At 41.1% G+C, this 22838-nt stretch overlaps 1 protein-coding gene across 8 annotated transcripts in view; it reads left to right on the forward strand.

The window, feature by feature from the left end:
• The window catches only part of NCOA7 (nuclear receptor coactivator 7), a 139600-nt gene that overhangs the window by 112750 nt on the left and 4012 nt on the right, over positions 1–22838 (forward strand). For 7 of the 8 annotated variants that reach the window (XM_073676024.1, XM_073676019.1, XM_073676023.1 and 4 more), the window contains 3 exons: positions 2338–2485; positions 18079–18213; positions 21222–21374. In XM_073676024.1, coding sequence (XP_073532125.1) covers positions 2338–2485; positions 18079–18213; positions 21222–21374 — 436 coding nt within the window. Of the gene's footprint in view, positions 1–2337; positions 2486–17498; positions 17696–18078; positions 18214–21221; positions 21375–22838 lie in introns of those variants that run through there. The other variant, XM_073676026.1, reaches the window with a different exon arrangement.

The raw sequence follows: 22838 nt of genomic DNA on the forward strand, positions 1-22838 counted from the left end.
CCTCGGGACACTCGTTCAGTCACTCCGTATGAATGCTCCTTTAGTAAAGTATGCGGTAGTTAGTGCTAAGAACACTCTCTTACTGTAAGCCATAAAAGGTTTGGGGATCCCACAAACCAGATGTTTGGACATGTCTTTTACTAAAAATACTGTTATATTGTTAATAGATGACCTTAATAAAGGAGTGGATGGTGGTGGCCCCAGACTGATTATTTTTAAAAATAAAGGGCAACCCCAGATTGGTGATGGGTACCCTTTAAGCCATACAGTGAGGTGGTGAGACTAGGAAGCACTGTGCAGTGAGATGGAAACCTTTTTGTCTGACATGCATTTTCATTAAGCAGCAGAAATATTGGCACGTCCAGCTACTACCACTCTGCAGCTCGCACAACTGTAAACCTGGCACAGTTCAGCTACTTGCCATCTGCTGAGTAGACTAATACAAGTTGAATCTCCTCTTTTTAATTATTGAAAGGTTTAAGGATAAAATGTAGAGACACTAACCCTTATAATCTAGCTATGATACAGCCTACTGTCATGTCAGATTTGCATAGATGCGTACAATTTTTCACTTTTTTTTTACTATAATGTACTGTATTGCTAATCAGGTAATTTAATCTTCTACTTTGCAGCCTACATTCTCCCACATTCTCCCAGCAGACTGAGATATACTGTGTGCTAAAACTTCATTAGCCTTTTTGTCAGCAAAGCCTTGTAGTAATTTGGCAGCCACCACTAATTACATATTGTACAAGTTCTACCTCTTTGTTCTGCACTGCCAGAGGTTTCTATAAAGGCTTGCCCCACTCTCCCCATGAAAATAAAAAATGGACACTTGGCTAATCCAAGTGTGCATGTGTAGACAACTAGCCTCTGTTTATTTTAAAGTGCAGGTAGATATATTTCGGTCTAAAGGGTAGCGTTTCTCCTTATGGAGAGTGACACACCAGCTCTGGCACGTCAATGTAAGGAGGCTTATTCGCTATGCAAATTGCCTCTTCAGAGAAAAAGAGGACTTGTACTCTATAGCGCCACCTGTTGGAAGCAGCAATCCTACAAGTCACAATCAACTGACGAGGGCCAACAGCCCGAAACACCGTGTCTGCAAATTGAGATTCTGATTAGGCTTTTATCCTAAGTCATATTGCATGACTCGTTAAAGGGTTGATTGTGACTTGTAGGATTGCTACTTCCAATAGGTGGCGCTATAGAGTACAAGTCCTCTTTTTCTCTGAAGAGGCAATTTGCTTGTTATATTTACTAATTCATACGTGATGGGGACTTTGTGTTTCAGGGTATTTTTGGAAATGGCAGCATGGAGATGGCTAGGAATCATTTTTGACAACATATCCTCTTGTGTAACGGGACATGTACTGCTGAGAACAATCTTACTGATCATTCTGTGCGCTTTGGAAGTGTCTTACCTAATAGTTGCAAGCCGATTGTAAATCCATTTCTAAGTAGCGGATTTGTGGTTTACTTACTGCCATCTTGTAGTGGCCTAAAGGCTCATGCAGCCGTTGTGCTCCACAGATCACAGACCGCAATTCATGGACTGGCCAAAGGTCTCCCAACTGGAGCATGACTGCTTCACCTATTTCTAGGATGCGGTCTTGCTTGGTCAGGAGGCCTGTGTCCGGTCTGTACACTGCAGTCAATGATCAGACAGTCACGGACATCTGAACAAGAGGGTGTGTGGAAACTGCTCTATAATTAACATCAATTTTTTTTTTCCCTTTCTTTTACACTAGAAGTTTCCAAGTGACCTACTTTTCTACTAACCTACTTTTGTACTTGCCAATCTGTAGCCAAGGCAGAAGCAATATCTTGACTTTTCCCTACTTCAGTAAAATCTAATGATTAACTAATTTGTACAGCACCTGCCTATATAAGTAGTTGTGCTGTCCTAGATCCATGCTGCTGGATTTTGCAGGGATTTCTCCTCTCAGTATGGGTGTCTCGTACAGCATTCAAGAGTGAGTAATATGCATAGGGCTAAAACCCTCTGATCACAAGAATGAGTGTCTTTGCAGAGCAAATAATGTGGTTCTTAAAAATGAAATATAAAATCATTACTGGTATACAAACATCCAGTAATTTCTTACGGAATATGTATATCTGTTATTGAAAGCTGACCATAAAGCACAAGCCTATAAATATGGAAAAATATATTTGTATAACTCTACAAATAGAAATGGCTTGATTCACCACTGTCATTCATTATAGCTAGCTAAGAACTAGTTACGTCTGGAGTGTCTAAGAACAAACCTCAGTCTTGTATCAAAAGTGCTCCCATATGTATTCCTTGCCCATTCTTCTCATCCTCTTCTCTTGCAGGGTGGATCATCTGTACACCTTCTTTGTCCAATGGTCTCCTGAAGTCTACGGAAAAGATGCAAAAGAGCAAGGATTTGTGGTGGTGGAAAAAGATGAACTTGATATGATTGACAACTTCTTCAGTGAGCCCTCTACTAAAAGCTGGGAGGTAAGACTATGACATCTTTGTAGGACTCCCAAGATTTGCCTGTCAAAATGTGTGCTAAACTTGGTAAGCAAATATTCAAATGTAGCTAGGGGCCATACACAGGGCTGTGGAGTTGGTATAAAATGGACCGACTACTAAAATATATAATAAATTGGGTACAGTGCAGTTTGTTGGGAATATTTTTTCATCCGAATTTTGGAAAGTTATGAAATGTCCTATTCCTGATCTAAGGGTCTAGACTTTTAGCTGAGATGAATCTGTGCTGCAGTTTATGTACATATGTAGTGAAGCTTCTCCTCTACAGGGGGGAAAAAACACACAGGGAAGGAATGCCTGCACTCATCTCAGAACTTCTGGAGTGAACAGGAAAGCAGGGAAAAGAACAGGTTCTTGCTATTATAACTGATAATGCTTCAAACATGATAGTACAATTAAACTGAATGGGAATAATGAAGATGAACAGCAGCTAGAAGAATATCTCAGATTCAGTATGTTGGAGATGGAAGGCCACAGTCCTGTTCCCATAACGGAGGAGCAAACAGATGTTACTACAGAAAAACAGCAAAATGATTCTTTACAATTAGATCTTTTTGAAGCTGCTTCACACCTCTCCTATTCATCACGTGCCCGGTGTTGTGCACACGCTGCCGCTGGCAATAAGAGATAGTCTGCAAGAGGGACCTGCTGCAACTCTGACTAGCAAAGTGAGGAAATTGGCTATTGCTGCCAGAACCCCCTATAAATTGATTCCATTTTGAAGAGACTTGCTGGAAAAGGGGCAATTGTGGAATTACAAAATTTTCACTTGCTCTCAAAGAAGTCATTCATCAAAACTGACTGTACGAGGCAATTCCTTTATACCCTGAAACTGTTAGAGATGTTGCCCATGTGGTTACTGCTTTGCCATCAACCCAAGTTAGTTCACTAGCCTTAAAATAATTAGGTCAGCTTTGAGGTCATCGATGGAAGCGATACTATTTCTCAGAACAGCTTAACACGTCACTCTCCGCAAGGAGAAATGTTACCCCTAGATACTGGTCTGACGCCTCTCATCCAGCCAAACCAGAACTCACACTTTGCACTGATGAGGGGCAGTACCCCAAAACAGTGTCTACAAATTGAGTTTCTGGTCTTGGCTTTTTATCCTAAGTCATGTGACAAGGCTCGTTAAAGGGTCACTATTGACTTTTAGGATTGCTACTTCCTGTAGGTGGCACTAGAGTTCTGGTCCTCTTCCTCTCTGAAGAGACAATTTTGCATATTTCTCAGAACAAATTCATAGACTGAACTAATGTTGTTCAGTATGTTTTTGCTGAAAACTGTTGTTTTTTTCCACTTACTGCATAGTGTATAATAAATTGTAAATATGCAAAAGGTATTTTTATTCTAAAGTTGTATTCCAACAAATACAATAATCAAGCTATTTAGATAAAATATATCAGCATGATTAAAAGCCTGATGTTGCCATTTTACTACAGTAAATTTATCACTTTAAACTTAAACATGAGCCATGTATGAGGGAGTTTGAGTCATGGAAATTGAGGAGACTGGGGTTTGGCTTACCGACTCCACAGCCCTGGCTATACACTGCCACTATATACGCTAGGTGAAGAACTCTGACTGTTAGTAAAGTAACTCTATACATAAACTGTACAGTTAGAGAAGTTCTGTGGCTGGCTACATCACTGAAACGGTGTGTCAAAGAAATATCTGATGCGCTGTTCCAGTCAACTGAACGCTTTCTGGACTTGCCTGCCATTTGGTTTGTCATGCGACCAGCTTGCATCGCTTCTGGAGGCAGTGCTGCGGCGTACGCTGGATTTGTGGGGTGAAACAGGCTAGTATGCCATTTTGATATTTAACAACTCGTGCCTAAGGACAAAAAAAACTTGGCACTAGACAACCCCTTTACAATGATTGTCTGGATATAAGACAATACCTCCCAGAGAGAATGCCATATAAATCTCTGTGCAGACATTGCACCACCAAGTAGTGCTCAGTAACTTTTGTCCCTGAAGCCAGCAGAACTGTAAATGAATTATATAATGCAGGCAATGACTAAAGTATAATATAAATAGTGTTTCCAAAAATCATTTAAAGGGGTTGTCCGGGAATTTTCTATTGATGGCCTATGGGATAGGCCATCAATATAAGTCCTGGACAACCCTTTAAACTGGATCTCTCTCCAGATTTCACAAAGTGCATAATTTTTTATGAAATATAGACTTAATGACTGGTGTTCACACTGAAAATCCATGTCAGAACAACTGTATACTCGCATTATATAACCACAGTAGAAAAGCTAGTGTGGTGCCCAACCAATTTAGTGATAAATAGCGGAGGGATAAAATTAATAAACTTCATTCAAAATATTTAAAATCGGACCCAAAGTGCAAAATGTGCACCACATGTATAAAATATACCATGTAGTACTAAAATGGTATAATTAAATACCAAATAGGGCAAACAAAGCCCTATATAGGTGTGATCCTATATTATAGATGTGCCCACCTCATAAGGTGAGACGGTAGAGTCGTAACATAGATAAACTCCACCACTAGATCACACCAAAATTAGTATGATTCCAACCCAGTAGTAGAACACAAGCAAAGCAAAGTTCAATATGCAAGATCTACACTTTAAGTATGGCCATATGGAACCGACCAGCTAACTTGGTACATTTTAGATCAGCCAAACAAATGTAAATGTTTGAGGCAATCAATATTAATTGTGGTTAGACCTAAACACATAACCACACACGAATCATTCCACTATATATTTGTAGTATAAAAGAGTACTATCAATATATAATCTACTTATCTGATCCTCTATTACTGGTGGTATATCTAGTGATCTATATCTGGTGATCTAGTGGTGGAGTTTATCTATGTTAAGACTCTACCGTCTCACCTTTATGAGGTGGGCACATCTATAATATAGGATCACACCTATATAGGGCTTTGTTTGCCCCATTAAGTTTGGGTATAATTTGCCCTATTTGGTATTTAATTATACCATTTTAGTACTACATGGTATATTTTATACATGTGGTGCACTTTTTACACTTTGGGTCTGATTTTAAATATTTTGAATAAAGTTTATTAATTTTATCCCTCCGCTATTTATCATTTATATAAGCACAGCTAAAGTGTGACAGCGCTCGGGAGTCAGTGTATTCAATCTCTGGCCAGCCAACCGACAGTTGCAGCTTGTATGGAGCACTGTGACCTCTCGGCTGCAGGGAGGAGGGGCATTGAGCTGTCAGTCAAGCTAGGGGGATGGTGATTGTGTTTACATCTTAATTACACAGCCTTTCTGGCATAGATGAAAATACACCCGCTTCATCAGGTCTTATATTTTTCATGATGTATGAATCTTGGTCACAGATCCCCTTTACGTTTGCAGAATGTAGATCGAAGGATGATTTTGAATTGATCCACTGGATGTAAAATATATAAAATGAGGCAAGTTTGAAAAAAAAAATCTTATGTCTTCAGCTCTTACTACACATCAGCTCTGTATACATGTCTGCTGTATTATCTTGAAGTCATGTTAATGTCTTCCAATATTTAACATGCATACTACAGATTTTAGCAGCAAACTGGACCAGTCCCAAGAGCCAATGTTGCTTTGTGTAGGCAAACCGTAAAACAGCAAGTGTTTTTTATAAGCTGACCCAAAATATTAGAAACCTGTAACACCTTTTGGTAATTATGCACCTTGCTCTGGAAACTTGCCTAACCCTTGTATAGCTTATACAATATTTAATATTTAACAGTCTTACAGTTTATATACAAATCGGTAGAATGACTGTCAAATCTGCATTGGCAGTTCAGCCTGGACCCATTAAAACAAAAATTACCAGGCTAAATAGTAGACCTATGTCCAGAAAAAAATGGCAGATGCAAGATTGAAAACCCATTCAAAACTGAAAATGAGCTTTTTTTTTTTTTTCCCTTTTTTTTTTCCCCATGACTGTACCACATGAGAGAGGGGATCCACCAAACAGGAAACCTACTAAATAAAAGGGTGGCACCTCTCCCCTGCATCAATTTGCTTCCTGTCCTTGAGTTAACCTGAAGCTGAACAATCGAGAATGGAAAATCAAGAAAGGAAACTTATCCAGGCCCGGCTCAGTTGTCTGGAAGAACTGCTCCTTGCCTGTAGCGCCGGTGTCTGGTCCTGGAGGAGACCTTTCGGATGTCTACCTGCTGCCCCGTCGTCTTGGGTCTGCGCAGGGTGCACTGGGAGAGCGTATTGGAGACTTCTTCTGACCTAGAAGTGTTGGTTGCACTTCTGGAGGATAGGTTGCAGTGGCTGGTCCCTCATTTAAAATGGGGTCTGACTGCCAATAGAGCAGGACTGCTCCAACTTTCCTTCCCTTGGTGATGAGGAGGCGCAGCAACAATGGCAGCACCAGCATCGGGCAACAGTAGCAGAAACGACAGTAAGACCAGCTAGAGACAGAGTGGGTAGTGAATCCACCACCTCCAGTGAAGAAAAATCATGTGATTTGATCCAGCCTTTGAATCTGATATCCTTATTACACGTCGGGATTGTGAGTGATCTTCATGAAAGATCACAATGTTAATTAGGGCCTTTTTTATTTATTTATTTAGTAGGAAAGGCTTAAGAAATATAGCACAAAACTTTAGCATAAGGTGTGTGCGCTTTGAAGTGGATATGTTACCTGACATGGCGGAAAAGACTCTGCTCAGCATGCATACAAAAAACTCTGCAGAATCTCCCAATTTTACCATGGACTCTATCAGTTATCAGGTTAGAAGTTAAGGATTCCCTTAAGACCCTTGTCCATAAGGAAAGTGATAAGAAGGGAAGAAAAAAGTCCAGGAGATTATCAACTGATTCAGATGAATCTATGAAGTCAGAAGCGTAATGTAGATTTGATTCTTCATCCTCTGATGGCGGTACAGGGGGTAAACAGTGCTTTCCTACAGAGATATAGACAGGTTAAGGCTGTGAGGACTACCATGGGCAACTCGGATGCTAAGACCCCCAAGTCAATGTAAGATATTATGATTGATGCAAAAAAAACGCACATTCCTAATTTAATGACAAGATTCTAGCTCTTATTAAGAGGGAATGGAGAGGACTGGTTCACTACCCTCGCCTTCTAGAGAAGGTACCCCTTTGAGGAGGAAACAGCCCTATGGAATAAGATCCCTAAAAAAGATGTAGCAGTGGCCAAATCGTCCAGAAGATCTACATTGCCTTTTGAGGATTTTGGTATTCTGAAAGACTCTCTGGATATAAAGGCAGACTGTTACTTAATCATTGTTCTCTGCGACCTGTATGGACAGATTTATGATCTGGAAGGTAAACAAAAAGATAATGTTACATAGTTTATAAGGCCGAAAAAAGACAAGCGTCCATCCAGTTCAGCCTATTTCTTGTGCACTGCAGCTATTCCGCAGCGTTGATCCAGGGGAAGGCAAAAAAAAAAAAAAACATGCGGTATAGGCCAATTTACATCATTGAGGAAAAATTCACTTCCCGACACCAATCTGGCAGTCAGATTAAATCCCTGGATTAATTAACTATCACTAAGCATAAGATGTAATTATATTGTTCTCAAGAAAGGCATCCAGGCCTCTCTTGAACTCATTAAGTGAGTTGGACATCACCACTTCCTCTCCCAGAGAGGTCCAGAGTCTCACGGCTCTGACCGTAAAGAATCCCCTTCTATGCTGGTGCAGGAACCTCTTTTCCTCCAGACGCATAGTGTGCCCCCTCGTCTTTGTCACCATCCTTGGTATAAACAGGTCATGGGAGAGATCTCTGTACTGCCCCCTGATGTATTTATACATGTTTATGAGGTCTCCCCTAAGCCTTCTCTTTTCCAACGTAAATAGGCCTAATTTTGACAACCTCTCTGGGTATTCTAGTTCCTCCATTCCCTTTATTACCTTAGTCGCCCTCCTTTGTACCCTCTCTAGCTCCAATATGTCTTTCCTGAGCATCGGAGCCCAGAACTGTGCACAATATTCTAAGTGCGGCCTTACCAGCGCTTTATACAGAGGAAGAACAATGTTCTCATCATATGCCCCTATTCCTCTTCTGATGCATGCCATGACTCTATTTGCCTTCGCAGCTGCTGCCTGACACTGGGCACTCCAATTTAATTTGCTATTAACAAAGATGCCCAGGTCCTTCTCCATGTCAGATTTCCCCAACGGTTTCCCATTTTAATATGTATGGGTGACTGCTGTTTTTCTTTCCCATGTGCATGACCTTACATTTATCGGCATTGAACCCCATTTGCCATTTTTTGGCCCAACTCCCCAATTTATCTAAATCCTCCTGCAGCTGTGCCCTATCCTCATCTGTATTAACTACTTTACAAAGTTGAGTATCATCTGCAAATATTGCTATTTTACTATGCAACCCTTCCACTAGATCATTAATAAATATATTAAATAATATAGGGCCCAAGACAGACCCTTGAGGCACCCCGCTAGTAACCCTGACACACCCTGAGCTTACTCCATTGATAACCACCCTCTGCTTTCTATCACTCAGCCAGCTATTTACCCACTTGCACACATTATCCCCCAGACCAAGCATTCTCATTTTATATACCAACCTTTTGTGTGGCACGGTATCAAATGCTTTGGAGAAGTCAAGGTATACAACATCCACTGACTCTCCCCGGTCCAGCTGTGAGCTCACCTCCTCGTAGAAGGCCATCAGGTTTGTTTGGCAGGAGCGATCCCTCATGAATCCATGTTGATATGGAGTTAGACAGTTATCATTAAGATATTCTACAATAGCATCTCTAAGAAATCCTTCAAACAATTTACCCACAACAGACGTTAAGCTGACTGGTCTGTAGTTCCCAGGTCTATAATGTTCCAGGGGAAAATACCCTGGCTAATCTACCAGTGATGCAAGGAGCAGCAGCTTTTCTTGTGGATGCATCAGTAAACTCGGTGAGGCTAGCGACCATGTCAATGGGCCTCTCGTAGGGCGCTATGGATGTCCAGTCCATGTTCAATGCCGTGTGATGGGGAGTTGCTCTTTGATCATGTTCCTGATGACATCCTGGATAAAGCTGGTGATAAACAAACTAAGGAATCCTCTTTCTCCAGGATAATAAAAAAAAAAAAAAAAAAAAAAAGAGGTCCTTTCGTAAGATAAGCTACAGCCGCAGAACAACTTGGGGATCAAGAAAAATGGGACAAAAGAGCAAAAAATATAGGTTTCATGTTTTGGGGGAGGGGTAGGGAGCAAAGTCTTCCCAGTGACTGCATTCCCCAGGTAGGAGGAAGGCTTTCCCTCTTCCTGCAACTCCACCCTCCCCTTCCCTCTTCCCCACCTGGGAAAAAATTTCATCCAATATGTTAGCGCTATATAAAAATAAAGATGATTATCCAATGTTTTCTAGGCCTGAGGTTGGAATTTTGGACTGTCCCTCCACGAACCTTCACAGTAACCTCTCCAGAGGTCTTGCGAAGTTGACTCTGTAGGCAGGAGTTCGGGGGAAAAAAAAGTCCTCAGAGGTACCAGTAAAAGAAGGAAGGGGTCTTGCTCTCTGATGGTAGTAATGGAAGAAATTTTCCAAATAGCGGAGCAGCATCTTTTGGCATTAACAGGATTGCACATAATAGGAAAGGAAAACGACAGGGCAGACTTCCTAAATCTGAATCAACTGAGACAAGGAGAATGGGCTCTCAGATGGTATGCCAGCAAATTGTAGACCTGTGGGGCCTTCCAAACAGACTTGTTTGCAAGCAGGAAGGCAAGAAAGTTCTGTTTGCTAGATCCAAGGGAAAATCCCCATGCAGTAGATTCCTTCCAGATTCCATGGAACTTTGACCTGGTCTATGCTTTTCCTTCAGTAATGATTATTGCAGCAGTGCTAAGGAAGATCGGGGAGGACCAGGCGATAAGTCTAGCATTGTCTTCAGCCTGTAGAGTTAGTGATATACAGGCCTTGTCAGTTAACTCCTCCCTCCCTCCATTTACACTGATTTTTGAAGATGGGCTGGATCTAGCTTTAAAACAACCCTATCCTCCAATGGTACCCATGAAAATTAAGATGCCAGATTATTCTTCCATCTTTTTGTAATAATCCTAAGAAGCCAAAGGAGGCAAAAATTCAACACACGATGTTAGGAGGACTTGTATGTCAGTAACAAAACAATGGAGGAAGAGGCAGTCATGGTCTTTCCAAGGCTGTAGGAAAGATCTTAAAGTTTCAAGGGATACCCTAGCTAGATGGATTAGGGAAGCCATTAGATTAGCCTTTTTCCTTTACTGATGCATCAGTCCCAGAGAATATAAAGGCTCATTCTACTCTGGCTGTCTGGACCTCTTGGGCAGAGCAGGCTGTGGTGTCCATTGACCAGATATGTGAGGCAGCAACATGGTCCTCTCCTTCCTCCTTCTATAAACACTATAGACTTGATCTTTCTTCCTCTGCTGATCAATCCTATGGGAGAAGGGTTCTACAGGCAGTGGTCCCTTCCTAAGGTGGACTTGGTCTCTGTAAATCTTTCATAAGCTGTCATGGGGGGGAGGGCGGAAGGAAAAGACTAAAAGGCACCCTTATATCTCCCTCTTCCTTCCTATCACTGGGTTTGTGTACACTAATTCAATTTAGTTGTATAGTCCAAAAGGTTGATTTAGTGACTGTATGTACATAGAACTGTCTGGAGGTCCTCTCATGCTCTGTAACCCAACTGACTGAAGGGAGAGGGGCCACCCTTCTATTCAGTAAGCTTCCTGTCCTTGTTGAGCAGATCTCTTGTGTGGTGCTGTCATGGGCTCTGGAAATTCCCACTACTGGTAAGTAATTTTATTTATATTTTTTTAATTTTTTTCTTTGATCTATGATTATGTAGGTTACACGTGTCATGTGGCTAGTTGTGGACAGTCTTGGTTAACTTCTTTCTGTTCAGACATTTTTGCCGTTGTACTTGATATTTCTTCATCTATATACATTGCTCAAAAAAATAAAGGAAACACTCGAATAACACATCCTAGATCTGAATGAATGAAATATTCTCATTGAATACTTTGTTCTATACCAAGTTGAATGTGCTGACAACAAAATCACACAAATCAATGGAAATCAAATTTATTAACCAATGGAGGCCTGGATTTGGAGTCACCCCCAAAATGAAAGTGGAAAAACACACTACAGGCTGATCCAACTTTGATGTAATGTCCTTAAAACAAGTCAAAATGAGGCTCGGTATTTTGGCCTCCACGTGCCTGTATGACCTCCCTACAACGCCTGGGCATGCTCCTGATGAGGTTGCAGATGGTCTCCTGTGGGATCTCCTCCCAGACCTGGACTAAAGCATCTGCCAACTCCTGGACAGTCTGTGGTGCAACGTGACGTTGATGGATGGAGCAAGACATGATGTCCCAGATGTGTTCAATCGGATTCAGGTCTGGGGAACGGGCAGGCCAGTCCATAGCTTCAATGCCTTTATCTTGCAGGAACTGCTGACACACTCCAGCCACATGAGGTCTGGCATTGTCCTGCATTAGGAGGTACCCAGGGCCAACCGCACCAGCATATGGTCTCACAAGGGTTCTGAGGATCTCCTCTCGGTACCTAATGGCAGTCAGGCTACCTCTGGCGAGCACATGGAGGGCTGTGTGGCCCTCCAAAGGAATGCCACCCCACACCATTACTGACCCACTGCCAAACCGGTCATGCTGAAGGATGTTGCAGGCAGCAGTTCACACTCCACGGTGTCTCCAGACTCTGTTACATCTGTCACATGTGCTCAGTGTGAACCTGCTTTCATCTGTGAAGAGCACAGGGTGGCAGTGGCGACTTTGCCAATCCTGGTGTTCTGTGGCTAATGCAAAGCGTCCAGCACAGTGTTGGGCTGTGAACACAACCCCCATCTGTGGACATCGGGCCCTCATGGAGTCGGTTTCTAACAGTTTGTGCAGACACATGCACATTTGTGGCCTGCTGGAGGTCATTTTGCAGGGCTCTGGCAGTGCTCCTCCTGTACCTCCTTGCACAAAGGCGGAGGTAGCAGTCCTGCTGCTGGGTTGTTGCCCTCCTACGGCCCCCTCCACGTCTCCTGGTGTACTGATGTGTCCTGGTTGCGCCTCTGGACACTACGCTGACAGACACGGCAAACCTTGCCACAGCTCGCATTGATGTGCCATCCTGGATGAGCTACACTACCTGAGCAACTTCTGTGGGTTGTATAGTCCGTCTCATGCTACCACGAGTGTGAAAGCACAACCAACATTCAAGTGACCAAAACATCAGCCAGAAAGCATTGGTACTGAGATGTGGTCTGTGGTCCCCACCTGCAGAATCACTGCATTGAGTGTGTATTGATTGCCAATTTCCATCTCTTTTTCTATTCCATTTGCACAACCGCATGTGAAATTGATTGTCAATCAGTGTTGCTTCCTAAGTGGACAGTTTGATGTCACAGAAGTTTGATTTACTTGGAGTTATATTCTGTTTATTTTTTTGAGCAGTGTATATATGTACCTCAAGTCTTCAGAGGAATTTCCTCCTTCACTTAATTTTTTTTTTTTTTTGGCATTTTTCCAATGAAGGGAGTGTTTTTTTCCATAAACGAAAGTCATGTAATCTTATCAAAGATCTACATAGTGTAATGTATTTAAGCAACCATGAGAAATGAATACCTCTGTAGTCACATGTATGGCACAGGAGGATTAATTCATGTACCTGCTTTGCTAGATTCATATGGGCTGGAGAGTTTGTATTCAAAACCTGCCATGTGATATTGAATAATCCATTTTTAAAGGGGGTATTCTCATGTTATCGAACTGGTATAGTCAGCCGAGCATGAAAATAAGCAATTTTCCAGCTTTGCTTATTTCTTTCTCCTGTAATGAAAGCATTTCTTGTATAGTGAACAGCTTGTTTCCAAGGAGGTGACTACCAGAGCCTGGCCAAAAGTACACTGAAGCCTCCTCGTTTACATCCTTGAGTCAGACTCCAACAATATGATGCCAATGAGAGGTCCTCAATAAAATAGTTCCAGAAACCCCTGATTATAACTTATTTCCTCTAGTATTAACAGGGCTGTTTCTAAGAGTCAGTTAATCCCTATTCTCAAGCTATTCAATAACTTGTTGGGTATCTGACTGGTTCCTACAACAATCTTGAGATTGGGAGATCTGGAGCCCCAAGACCAAGTGTATATATGTATGTGTATATATGTATGTGAATATATATTTATATATTCTCATACAGCTCAAAAAAAATAAAGGGAAAACGCTAAAATACCACATCCTAGAGATCACTGAAATATTCCAGTTGCGAATCTCCTATACATAGTGGAATGTGATGAGAACAATAAAACATAAAAAAGATCAATGTAATTCAAAATGAATATCCATGGAGGTCTGAATTTGGAATGATACTCAAAATCAAAGTGTAAAATAAAATCAAATTATAGCCTGATCCAACATCAGTGGAAATGATGCTCCGTAGTGTGTGGCCTCCACGTGACTGTATGACCTCCCTACAACGTCTGGGCATGCGCCTGATGAGGTGGCGTTTGTTCTCCTGAGGGATCTCCCAGACCTGGATTAAAGCATCAGTCAACTCCTGGACCGTCTGTGGTGCAACGTGGCGTTGGTGGATGGAACAAGACATGATGCCCCGGATGTGCTCTATTTGGATTCAGGTCTGGGGAATGGGTAGGCCAGTCCAAAGCATCAAAGCCTTCATACAGGAACTGCTGACATACCTCAGCCACATGAGGCCTAGCATTGTCATGCATCAGAAGGAACCCAGGGCCCACTGCACATCGTCTCACAATGGGTCTGAGGATCTCGTCCTGGTACCTCTGGCGAGCACATGGAGAGCTGTGTAGTCCTCCAAAGAAATACCTCCCCACACCATTACTGACCCACTGCCAAACCGGTCATGCTGGAGGATGTTGCAGGCAGAACGTTTTCCATGGCGTCTCCAGACTGTCACATCTGTCACGTGCCCAGTGTGAACCTGCTCTCATCCGTGAAGAGCACAGAGCACCAATATGAATCTGCCAATCGCCCTACACCGTGTTGGGCTGTAAGCACAACACCCACTTATGGACGTCTGGCCCTCATACACCCTCATGGAGTCTGTTTTATGATAGTTTGAGTAGACACCTGGATGTTAGTGGCCTGCTGGAGGTGTTTCTTCATAACTGGATAGGTTGATTTCACAGAAGTGTTATTGACTTGGAGTTGCATCAAAAAAATTAAACAGTATGTATTATATACTATTCCCGAAAGACAATAGTTTGTGGCTAAATGCTTAAGGGGAGTAATGGAGAGAAGTCTTCAGCATTACATATCACGACCATTTCTCATTTTCTTTTGTTGCAGTGTACTGTCTCTTGTAATTCTAATGCAATTCAGCACCTGTATAAAACAAAACCTCCTGCAATGAGACATTGACAGTGGTCCCATCAAATGCATCTCGAGTGCGATTCGTGCCAGTATTTAACACATCTGCATTTTAAAATCCACAAGACCCAATCTGCTTACAGCTCTTGTTAAAGGTGCTACGTACCTCCTTAAAGAATAGAATAAGATCTACTGCCGCTAATGGCATACAAATATTCTTATATGAACAGAGGAAGAGTCTACTTGTACTGATAGCAGTAGTAGGTATTGGGTTCCTGTCCCTTCTAAACAATAATGGGGACATGATGGGGTCTGGTGTGTTTTTCTAAAAACTCTAGACTCATGGGCCACTCTTGTGATGTCTGGAGGTTTTGTATGTACATGGGAAACTAGTATAAATCTTTGTTTTCTTTATTTTTATAAGTGCTGGATTACATTGGATTTGTTTTCTTGTATTGAATTTGTCCCTGCAAGTTGACAGATTTCCTTTACACTTGGTACTTAAAGTACCAACCAATGCATTGAATAAGGGCGGATGGTAAGCTATTTGTCACGGTCTTGGTCAGTAAGTACTTTGCGTATGTAAACCAGTTTTATTAATGTTGACACAGTAATGATCTAGTTGCTACAGCCTTTGTATGCTGTAGGAACAGTACATTATTATTAATTTATTATCTTAGACTAATTTAGATCAGCCAACTTTTATTGGTGCTTACACTTTGACTAGCAGATCATTTGTTTTTGTTGATGTTTTGTAACTACCTGATTCTATTGGTGTTGTGTGTTTTTTTTTTTTTTTTTTTTTTTTTTTTTTTTTGTGTAAGTATTTATATCTGGCATTGAATAGCAGGCTTGGTAGTGAGGGGCAAAATTAATATTTGCCTATATTCACACCATTTTTATTGTGGAAGTTTAGGGTGTGGACTACATCTGTGCTTGTTTAATTAGTTTAGTTTTCTTTTCCAAAAAAACCCGCTGCTTTGCTCTTTTTGGAGTGTGTTTTGCAGCGTTTTTCATTTTCTTGTTGCATTCTATGGGTGAAAAATGGTGCAAAATCAATGCAAGAATTGACATGCTGCAGATTTAAACACAAAAGCTGCCATTATCAAATTCAGTCAAGGGAGAAAGAATGCATGAGATTTCTCCAGTCTTAGACTTTGGCTGATACTTTTTTTTTTTTAAAGCTTTTAATTGTGCATTAAAAATAGAACGCTGCATGTGAACATAGCCTTGAATAGGAGAATATGAGCAAGTTTGTGCTCCTCTCGACTTGTCTCGCTCCTAGTTTTACCATACCGAAGAGCAAGCCTTCTGTCTTCATTGACATCACTATAGGGTGAATAATGCACTAAATCCACTAATATAGGTAAGTTGGCCAGCTATAAAGGTTCAGTATGCATTAAAAGCTGATTTCAATAAGCTCATGAATGTCAACCATAACTCATCTGTCATATAGAATATTGACCTAAAAGACTTGATGGTGTTTAGTTCAGTCAGGGTTTTAAGACTGTGTAAATTAAGAAACAAAATTACTGACTATAGTACTGCTGATTTTTAGTTCCTACTTGCTCCTCTCAAGCCTCTGTGCACACTTCCTAATTTACACTAGGTTTCTTTTGGACACCAATATATTGATATAAATGGTTGTAATGCATTAAATCTTCCTATATTAATGTTATGATACATTATTCATGGCTCTTAATATCTTCCTTGGAAGAGATTGTGGAATGTCTGGAAATTGTTTCTTTTTATAAATGCCATTGTTGTTTTTAATGCAGTTTTGTCAGCCAATAGTTAACCCAGCTTGCGGAAGTAAAATTCCTTTCTTTATATTTCCCCATTTCTTTTTGCTTCGCCTTCTGGATTTGACTCATTAAAAAAATGGCTATTAAACTATTGTGTTTTTTTTAAAACCGAACGGTGTTTTTTTTTCTTAGAGGTTGTCCCTACTTATGAACAAGCATACATTCAATAATTGTTTGTGCTGTCATACTTGACCAAGTACAGCACTGTGCTATCTCCAGCAGGCCAATAGAAAATTCTCAAGATGGATGGGGGTCCCAGTGTTTGGACCCCTAGCAATTGGCACCCTGTGGACAGGTGGTGATTTACATGGAATGACATCCACCCCCCCCCCCACCTCCTTTTTAATTTTTTAAAATCTAGGGACCAAAAAACTCAAATCCAAGCAAAGACCAAGTGCAAAATTATAACGTATTTTGCTGTGGATTTTATCCCAGGTATAGTGGCTACTGCCATGTACAATCGTATGAGTAATTGTACATGGGTTTTGGGAAGTACCAGATTATAGGTTTCAATTTCTAGTTATTGTTTGGGTGGGTTGTTGATGTGCCTGCATAGAAAAGATAAGGTACACTCTGCAGTAGCTAGATTTGTCCTCTTCGTGGGGGCGAGGTTCATTCTACTGTTTCTTTTGTTTTGCATACAAGTGGAGATGACTATTTAAATGTAGTTTGAAGACAAAAAAGACAAGAGGATCTAATGGAACTTTTACCGTAATTCTTTAAACATTGTTTTGTAACACAACCATTCCACCACTTGTTCAAATCACTTTACACAAGCATTGATGGAGGCAAGCTGCTTCTTGTTCACAACCCCTCCTTCTGAGCAGGAAATAGAAACTTACTGGTATACAGCTAAAGTGAAACCCCATTGTGGCTTTCGACTTCTGCTCCATGCTTGCAGGAGCATATAAAGGTCCCACGTGGCTGCAGGTTTTCAAAGATCTCTCCAGCAGCTAAAATGAAGAGTCCTAGCAAAGCCCTCAGTGTCAAAATCCTCTACATCGCAAATGGGGTGCAAGAACCTTATGTACAGGTAGATTATTTAACAGGTATTTTTATTTTGCCTGATTTTATTTTTTTTATGAAGCAGACACTTCAGGGTCTTTAATGCGTTATGGAACAGAACAACCTAATTGTCTGAGTTTAATAGGGTTATTTTATCTTGACAAATAAGAATATTCTCAAGTTCACCGCATAACCACAGTGAAGAACTGCTGTTTGTGTAGCAAGAATTGCATTGATGGCTTGACTGTTGCAAGATGTAAATCAGATCTGCATCACATGTGACTAGCATTGGTAAGAGTACCACAGTCTAGGGTCATGCGGTTGAGGCTTTGCATCTTAATTTCCCTTTTCAAACTGTTTTTACCAAGTTAAATAGGAGATGAAAAATAACTTTTTTTTTTTTTTTCATAGATCATCACTGTAGAAGAGGCAAAGCGTAGGAAAAGTACCTGCAGCTATGATGATGAGGAAGAGGAGGCACTTGAGGATTATCTGCCCGAGCTAAAGCAGAAAAGCAATTTGCTGGATGAAACTTACATTGAGAAGGTATAGACCATAAAATTTACGATATTCCCTAAATCTATTATGAAGTATACTGTAATGTTATAGAAATCTTGTAATTTGGAATGACTGTAAATTTGCATCTGAAATTCTGCTCCGGTTTTCGTTCTTAGCCCATGTCGAAACCTAAAGGCTATACCAGACATCCATATGTAAATCATATATTTTTTGAAGTTATCTAGTAGTTTTCTATGTTTAACAGACTGACCTAGATAATCTCCATAGCAATCACAAGGATCTTGCCTGACGCTTATTTCTCACTGGTTTATCTTAAGGCGCATAAACCTAAACGTGTATTGTAATTTAATTTTTTTTTTTTTTTTGTGTAGCTGAAGCTACCATACCATAGCTACAACTACCTATCAAATATGCACTGTGATCCGCTAATATGCTAGTCATGTAAAAGGTAGCGAAGGAGGGGTGAGCCACCAATTCTATTAAGTAGGTGATCACATTGAAAGTAGTCTTGCATTGTTTGGCTATCTCAAGTTAGGTCGTATGGATCCCCATTTTATTGGCCAGATAGAACTACTTGCTGATGTAGGTCATGGTCGCCCATTCACTCGGGTAGGCATTTCACTGGTAAAACCTGTACAGCTGCACAGGAGCCCAAGAGTTAAGGGGGCCTATTTCCACCTCCCAAAGCAGATGGAATTGTGCCTTTATGATGAGCTATTCGACTGCAAAGGATCCATATAGTCTTGCACAGGGGCCCTCTTTGGACTGCCACTGTTAACTTTAAGGGAATCTGTTTGGGGGCTGAATGCCTGCTGACCATTTATATGTGCATCAAACATAGATTGACCACATGGATCATGTCCATATAAATATTTAAACATAAGGACAGGATGCAGTTAAACTGTTCAACATCAAAGGGATAGATCAAAATTAAAGAGAAAAGACATCTGATGACCAAAAGGTAAAATACAATATACTTTAATAGAAAAAAGCTATAAAAACCGTAACATACAAATATCAAATGGCAACAAATACATTTAAGATGGGCCCGAATGAGGCACCACAGACAGAACTCTACACAAAGAAGAAGCACATAAGTAAAGGTGCGGACAATAAAGAGTGCAAATTGTACTCACTCATAAAAAATAACCAAATAAACCTAAGCCTAGGTCACACAGATGTTAAAGTGCACAGTGCTAGTATTACTTTTATATAGAAAATATCCTATACCTAAAAAAATAATTAGAATGAATGTGCCCCAAATACTCCGAATAAGTCAATCTATGGTGCCACAGCCCCTACGTGCGTTTTGGCGACGTGCCTTCTTCCGGGGTGTACTCCTCTTTATTGTCCATACCTTTTATGTGCTTCTTCCTTGTGTAGAGTTCTGTCCTTGGTGCCTCATTCTGGCCCACCTTAAATGTATTTGTTGCCATTTGAGATTTGTATGTTACTGTTTTTATAGCTTTTTTTTCTATTAATAAAGTATATTGTATTTCACCTTTTTGTTCATCAGACGTCTTTTTTAATTTTGATCTATCCCATTTATATGTGCATGTAGCCCTTTCAAATAAGGGTTCAGCAATACCTTTTACCTAGTCAGTCCGTTCTGAAAGCTGAAGGGCTGCCACCTCATACTTAACGAACGGCTCCTTTTGCTTGAAGTCATATATTAAAGAAGCTATCAGTCAGGCAGGAGGAGGCAGCACTGGGCAAGGAATAGAGCTAGAATGACAGAGGCTTCAGATCTACAGCCTCATTTGCATATCCTTTCAAATGCTAATTTCTCAGTAACAGGAACAGATTGGCCATGTAAATGTATAGCAGAACTTGTCTTAAGCCCTCCTTCTGACTTCACATGCACATGTAGCCCCTTCAAAGACATGTGACAGATGTGGAGTGTCCTTTATCAATCAATGAAGAAAATACTAGTTCTTAGGAAAAAACGTGATGGATAGTTTCTGGAGAAGTTGTGACTTTAGGATATCTATCTATGTAAAAGACTCTTCAGATTTACAAAATGCCACAGAAAAGTTGTGATTTTTGAAGCATGTTCTGCTTTTAGAAGCAGGTATTTTTAGCTGCCTAAAAAGATGTCGTGTGCACATACCACATAGTCCAGCTATATCCCCAGACATTAACATTGCAGTAAATTCATAAGGGAATGTCTGTCCAAACTCTTAAAGGAAACCTGTCACCAGAAGAAAAAAAGCTATTAACCTGCAGATAGGGTGTTTAATAGCATTAGTAATCTGCCCACACTTGGCATACACTGCAGGGAGAAAATTTACTTTTACTCTCTCAGGCAGAATTCTGTTTCAGTCATGGGGGAGGGGAGGTGGGGGTTTGTGTCAGATCAGTCACCGCTCTGTCGAGCCACAGCTGTAACTGCACCCCCGGCCCTGATTGACACTGGCTCTGCATTAAGGCTTGGCTCTGTCAGGGCCGGGGGCGCAGTTACAACTGTAGCTCTGTACACTCAGAGCGGTGACTGATCTGGAGCCACCCCTGTGTCTGAAACCGCTCTGTTAAGTATGGGTGCTGGGCAGGTTACTAACGTGTGTGTGTGTGTGTGTGTGTGTGTGTGTGTGTTTACAGGTTCCCTTTTTAAGGTGCAAATATGGATCATGGCACTTTGAATAACTGCAGTTAGATTGTCTTTCTGTTTTGGTTCTCTAGCCAGCCATGTTGACCGCTCAATTAATGCCCAAGTCCTTACCTGGTTTAAGTCTGTCCCTGTGTTCTACAATGGAGGTTTTTGTTGTTTTTTTAAACTTCTCCCCATTTTCAAAACTCCTTAATCAGATTCATAAAATTCCTTGAGTGTATGCCATGTTGGCAGTGTTATTGGAATAGGACATGGATATAGGTTATAAAATTTCTTGTACGTTATGAGGGCAACGCTGTATAATGCCATCTTCTCTACTAACAAGTTCTTCAAGGTGTGTTTTTTTTTTTTTTTTTCTGTTCTTTTTAAACCCTGTTCACTGTAAACCTGTAACTGGACTAAGCAGAGTGCACTTTGTCTGTAACAGCTTGCCCATAGACTTCCTGCCAGGGTTCAAGGATATCCTTGGCATCTAGTTTACAGCACACAGCAGCATGGAACCAGCCTGAAGACCTTGTACAGAAATTTATCTTCTCTGGACAGTCCAGTGCTCTTGGTAATCAAAGACATGGACAACCAGGTATGTGCATGAAACATGTATGTAATATTACAGTGAAAGAGCTGTGCAATGTCAGATTTGTGATCAACATGATGGTAAGGGATTGAATCATACAGTAGAAGGTTCCTAGATTTTTTTTTCTCCCACTGGCTAATTGTCATGATTCTTCGGTTTGTGATCAACTGTAAATTTTAATTACTGCTTCCATCAATATTTCCAAGTAGCATTGCTATGTTGTATATACATGGCTATACCTTTTTATAGGTGAGCATTGCCTTTTGAAATGATGCCGGTCTGTTTTGCATTTGAATTAATCATGAAGTCTCAATGAATAAATCAAAATGCAGTAAGCTCCCCCTAGTGGCAGCTGCTGGCATCTGAAATTTTACTTTTGATTTGAAGCCCACTAAACCTAGATATTAATGGTAGATGCAAAAAGCGGAGATCAGAAAAGTGTACTTGTTCCTGAAACTGTCATGCTTGTAGGAATCCAGCCAAGAAAAGAAGTTGTTTTTCCAGCTGATTTCTTCCATTCTCCTCTAGCAAGTCTAAAACGGGGAGATGATCTTGTCTCCTATTTCAGGATGATGGGGAAGGAGGGAGAACGTGGCTGAGCTTCTCGGATGTAAACGGGGTTACAGAATTGGCATTATTGTACATTCAGTGGGTCTCATAATAGACTTTTTAGAAGATGCACCATTATAAACTTAAGGGTTTTCTACTTCTAGGATAAGCCCCCCTTGATCTAAATGTTTAACCCTGATTAAAATAAATCCTATACTCGCTCCCGGCTGACGCTGTTGCAGCGGTGTCGGCAATCGCACTCCCGGGTCATTGTTGTGATATGTGAGCCCTGCGCCCAATCAGCACTGGCATCACTGGCCCCATCTTTGTACGAAGTGGGCATGAAGAGGAAGTCAGATCCGCTGCAGCTCAGACTCCCTGTTCATATTCAATTTGTATGAAGGCGGGGCTAGTGACCCTGGCGCCCATCAGCGCTGGCATCGCGTGTCACAACAACGATCCGGGAATGCGAGTGCCGACATCGGTGGTGAGTAGAAGCTTTTTTTTTTTTTTTTTTAAATCTGGGCCAAACATTTCGATCAAGAAGGGGGTTGTCCTAGTAGTGGCATACCCCTTTAATGGTTGTCGAGTGCCACTTTTTTCTGTATTGGATGTGAACTGTGCCGATGCCGTTACAAACCCACTTACCCACTGATTGTGCAAGTATCCTGTTCTTTACAATGGGTCATGTGTATACCTGCTGATCAAGTACTTGTCTTGGCAGGTATGTAGGGTCTTAGTCATAGGAAGTTAAAGGGGTATTCTGGCACCACACCTTTCTGCTCAATGTCGCATGTCATGGTTGCTGTGGGTAATACGGCTCCTTAGTGGTCAAGTAAGCACAGTACATAGCACCCTGTGCCCTGCTTGTGCAGAAGCTGTAGTGTGACTGTCCATCCCATGGAATTGTGGGAAACCAGA

This window comes from Phyllobates terribilis, unplaced genomic scaffold, assembly GCF_046119375.1.
Source record: "Phyllobates terribilis strain yellow unplaced genomic scaffold, ASM4611937v1 Scaffold_3__8_contigs__length_932513732, whole genome shotgun sequence".
NCBI classification, from domain to species: domain Eukaryota; kingdom Metazoa; phylum Chordata; class Amphibia; order Anura; family Dendrobatidae; genus Phyllobates; species Phyllobates terribilis.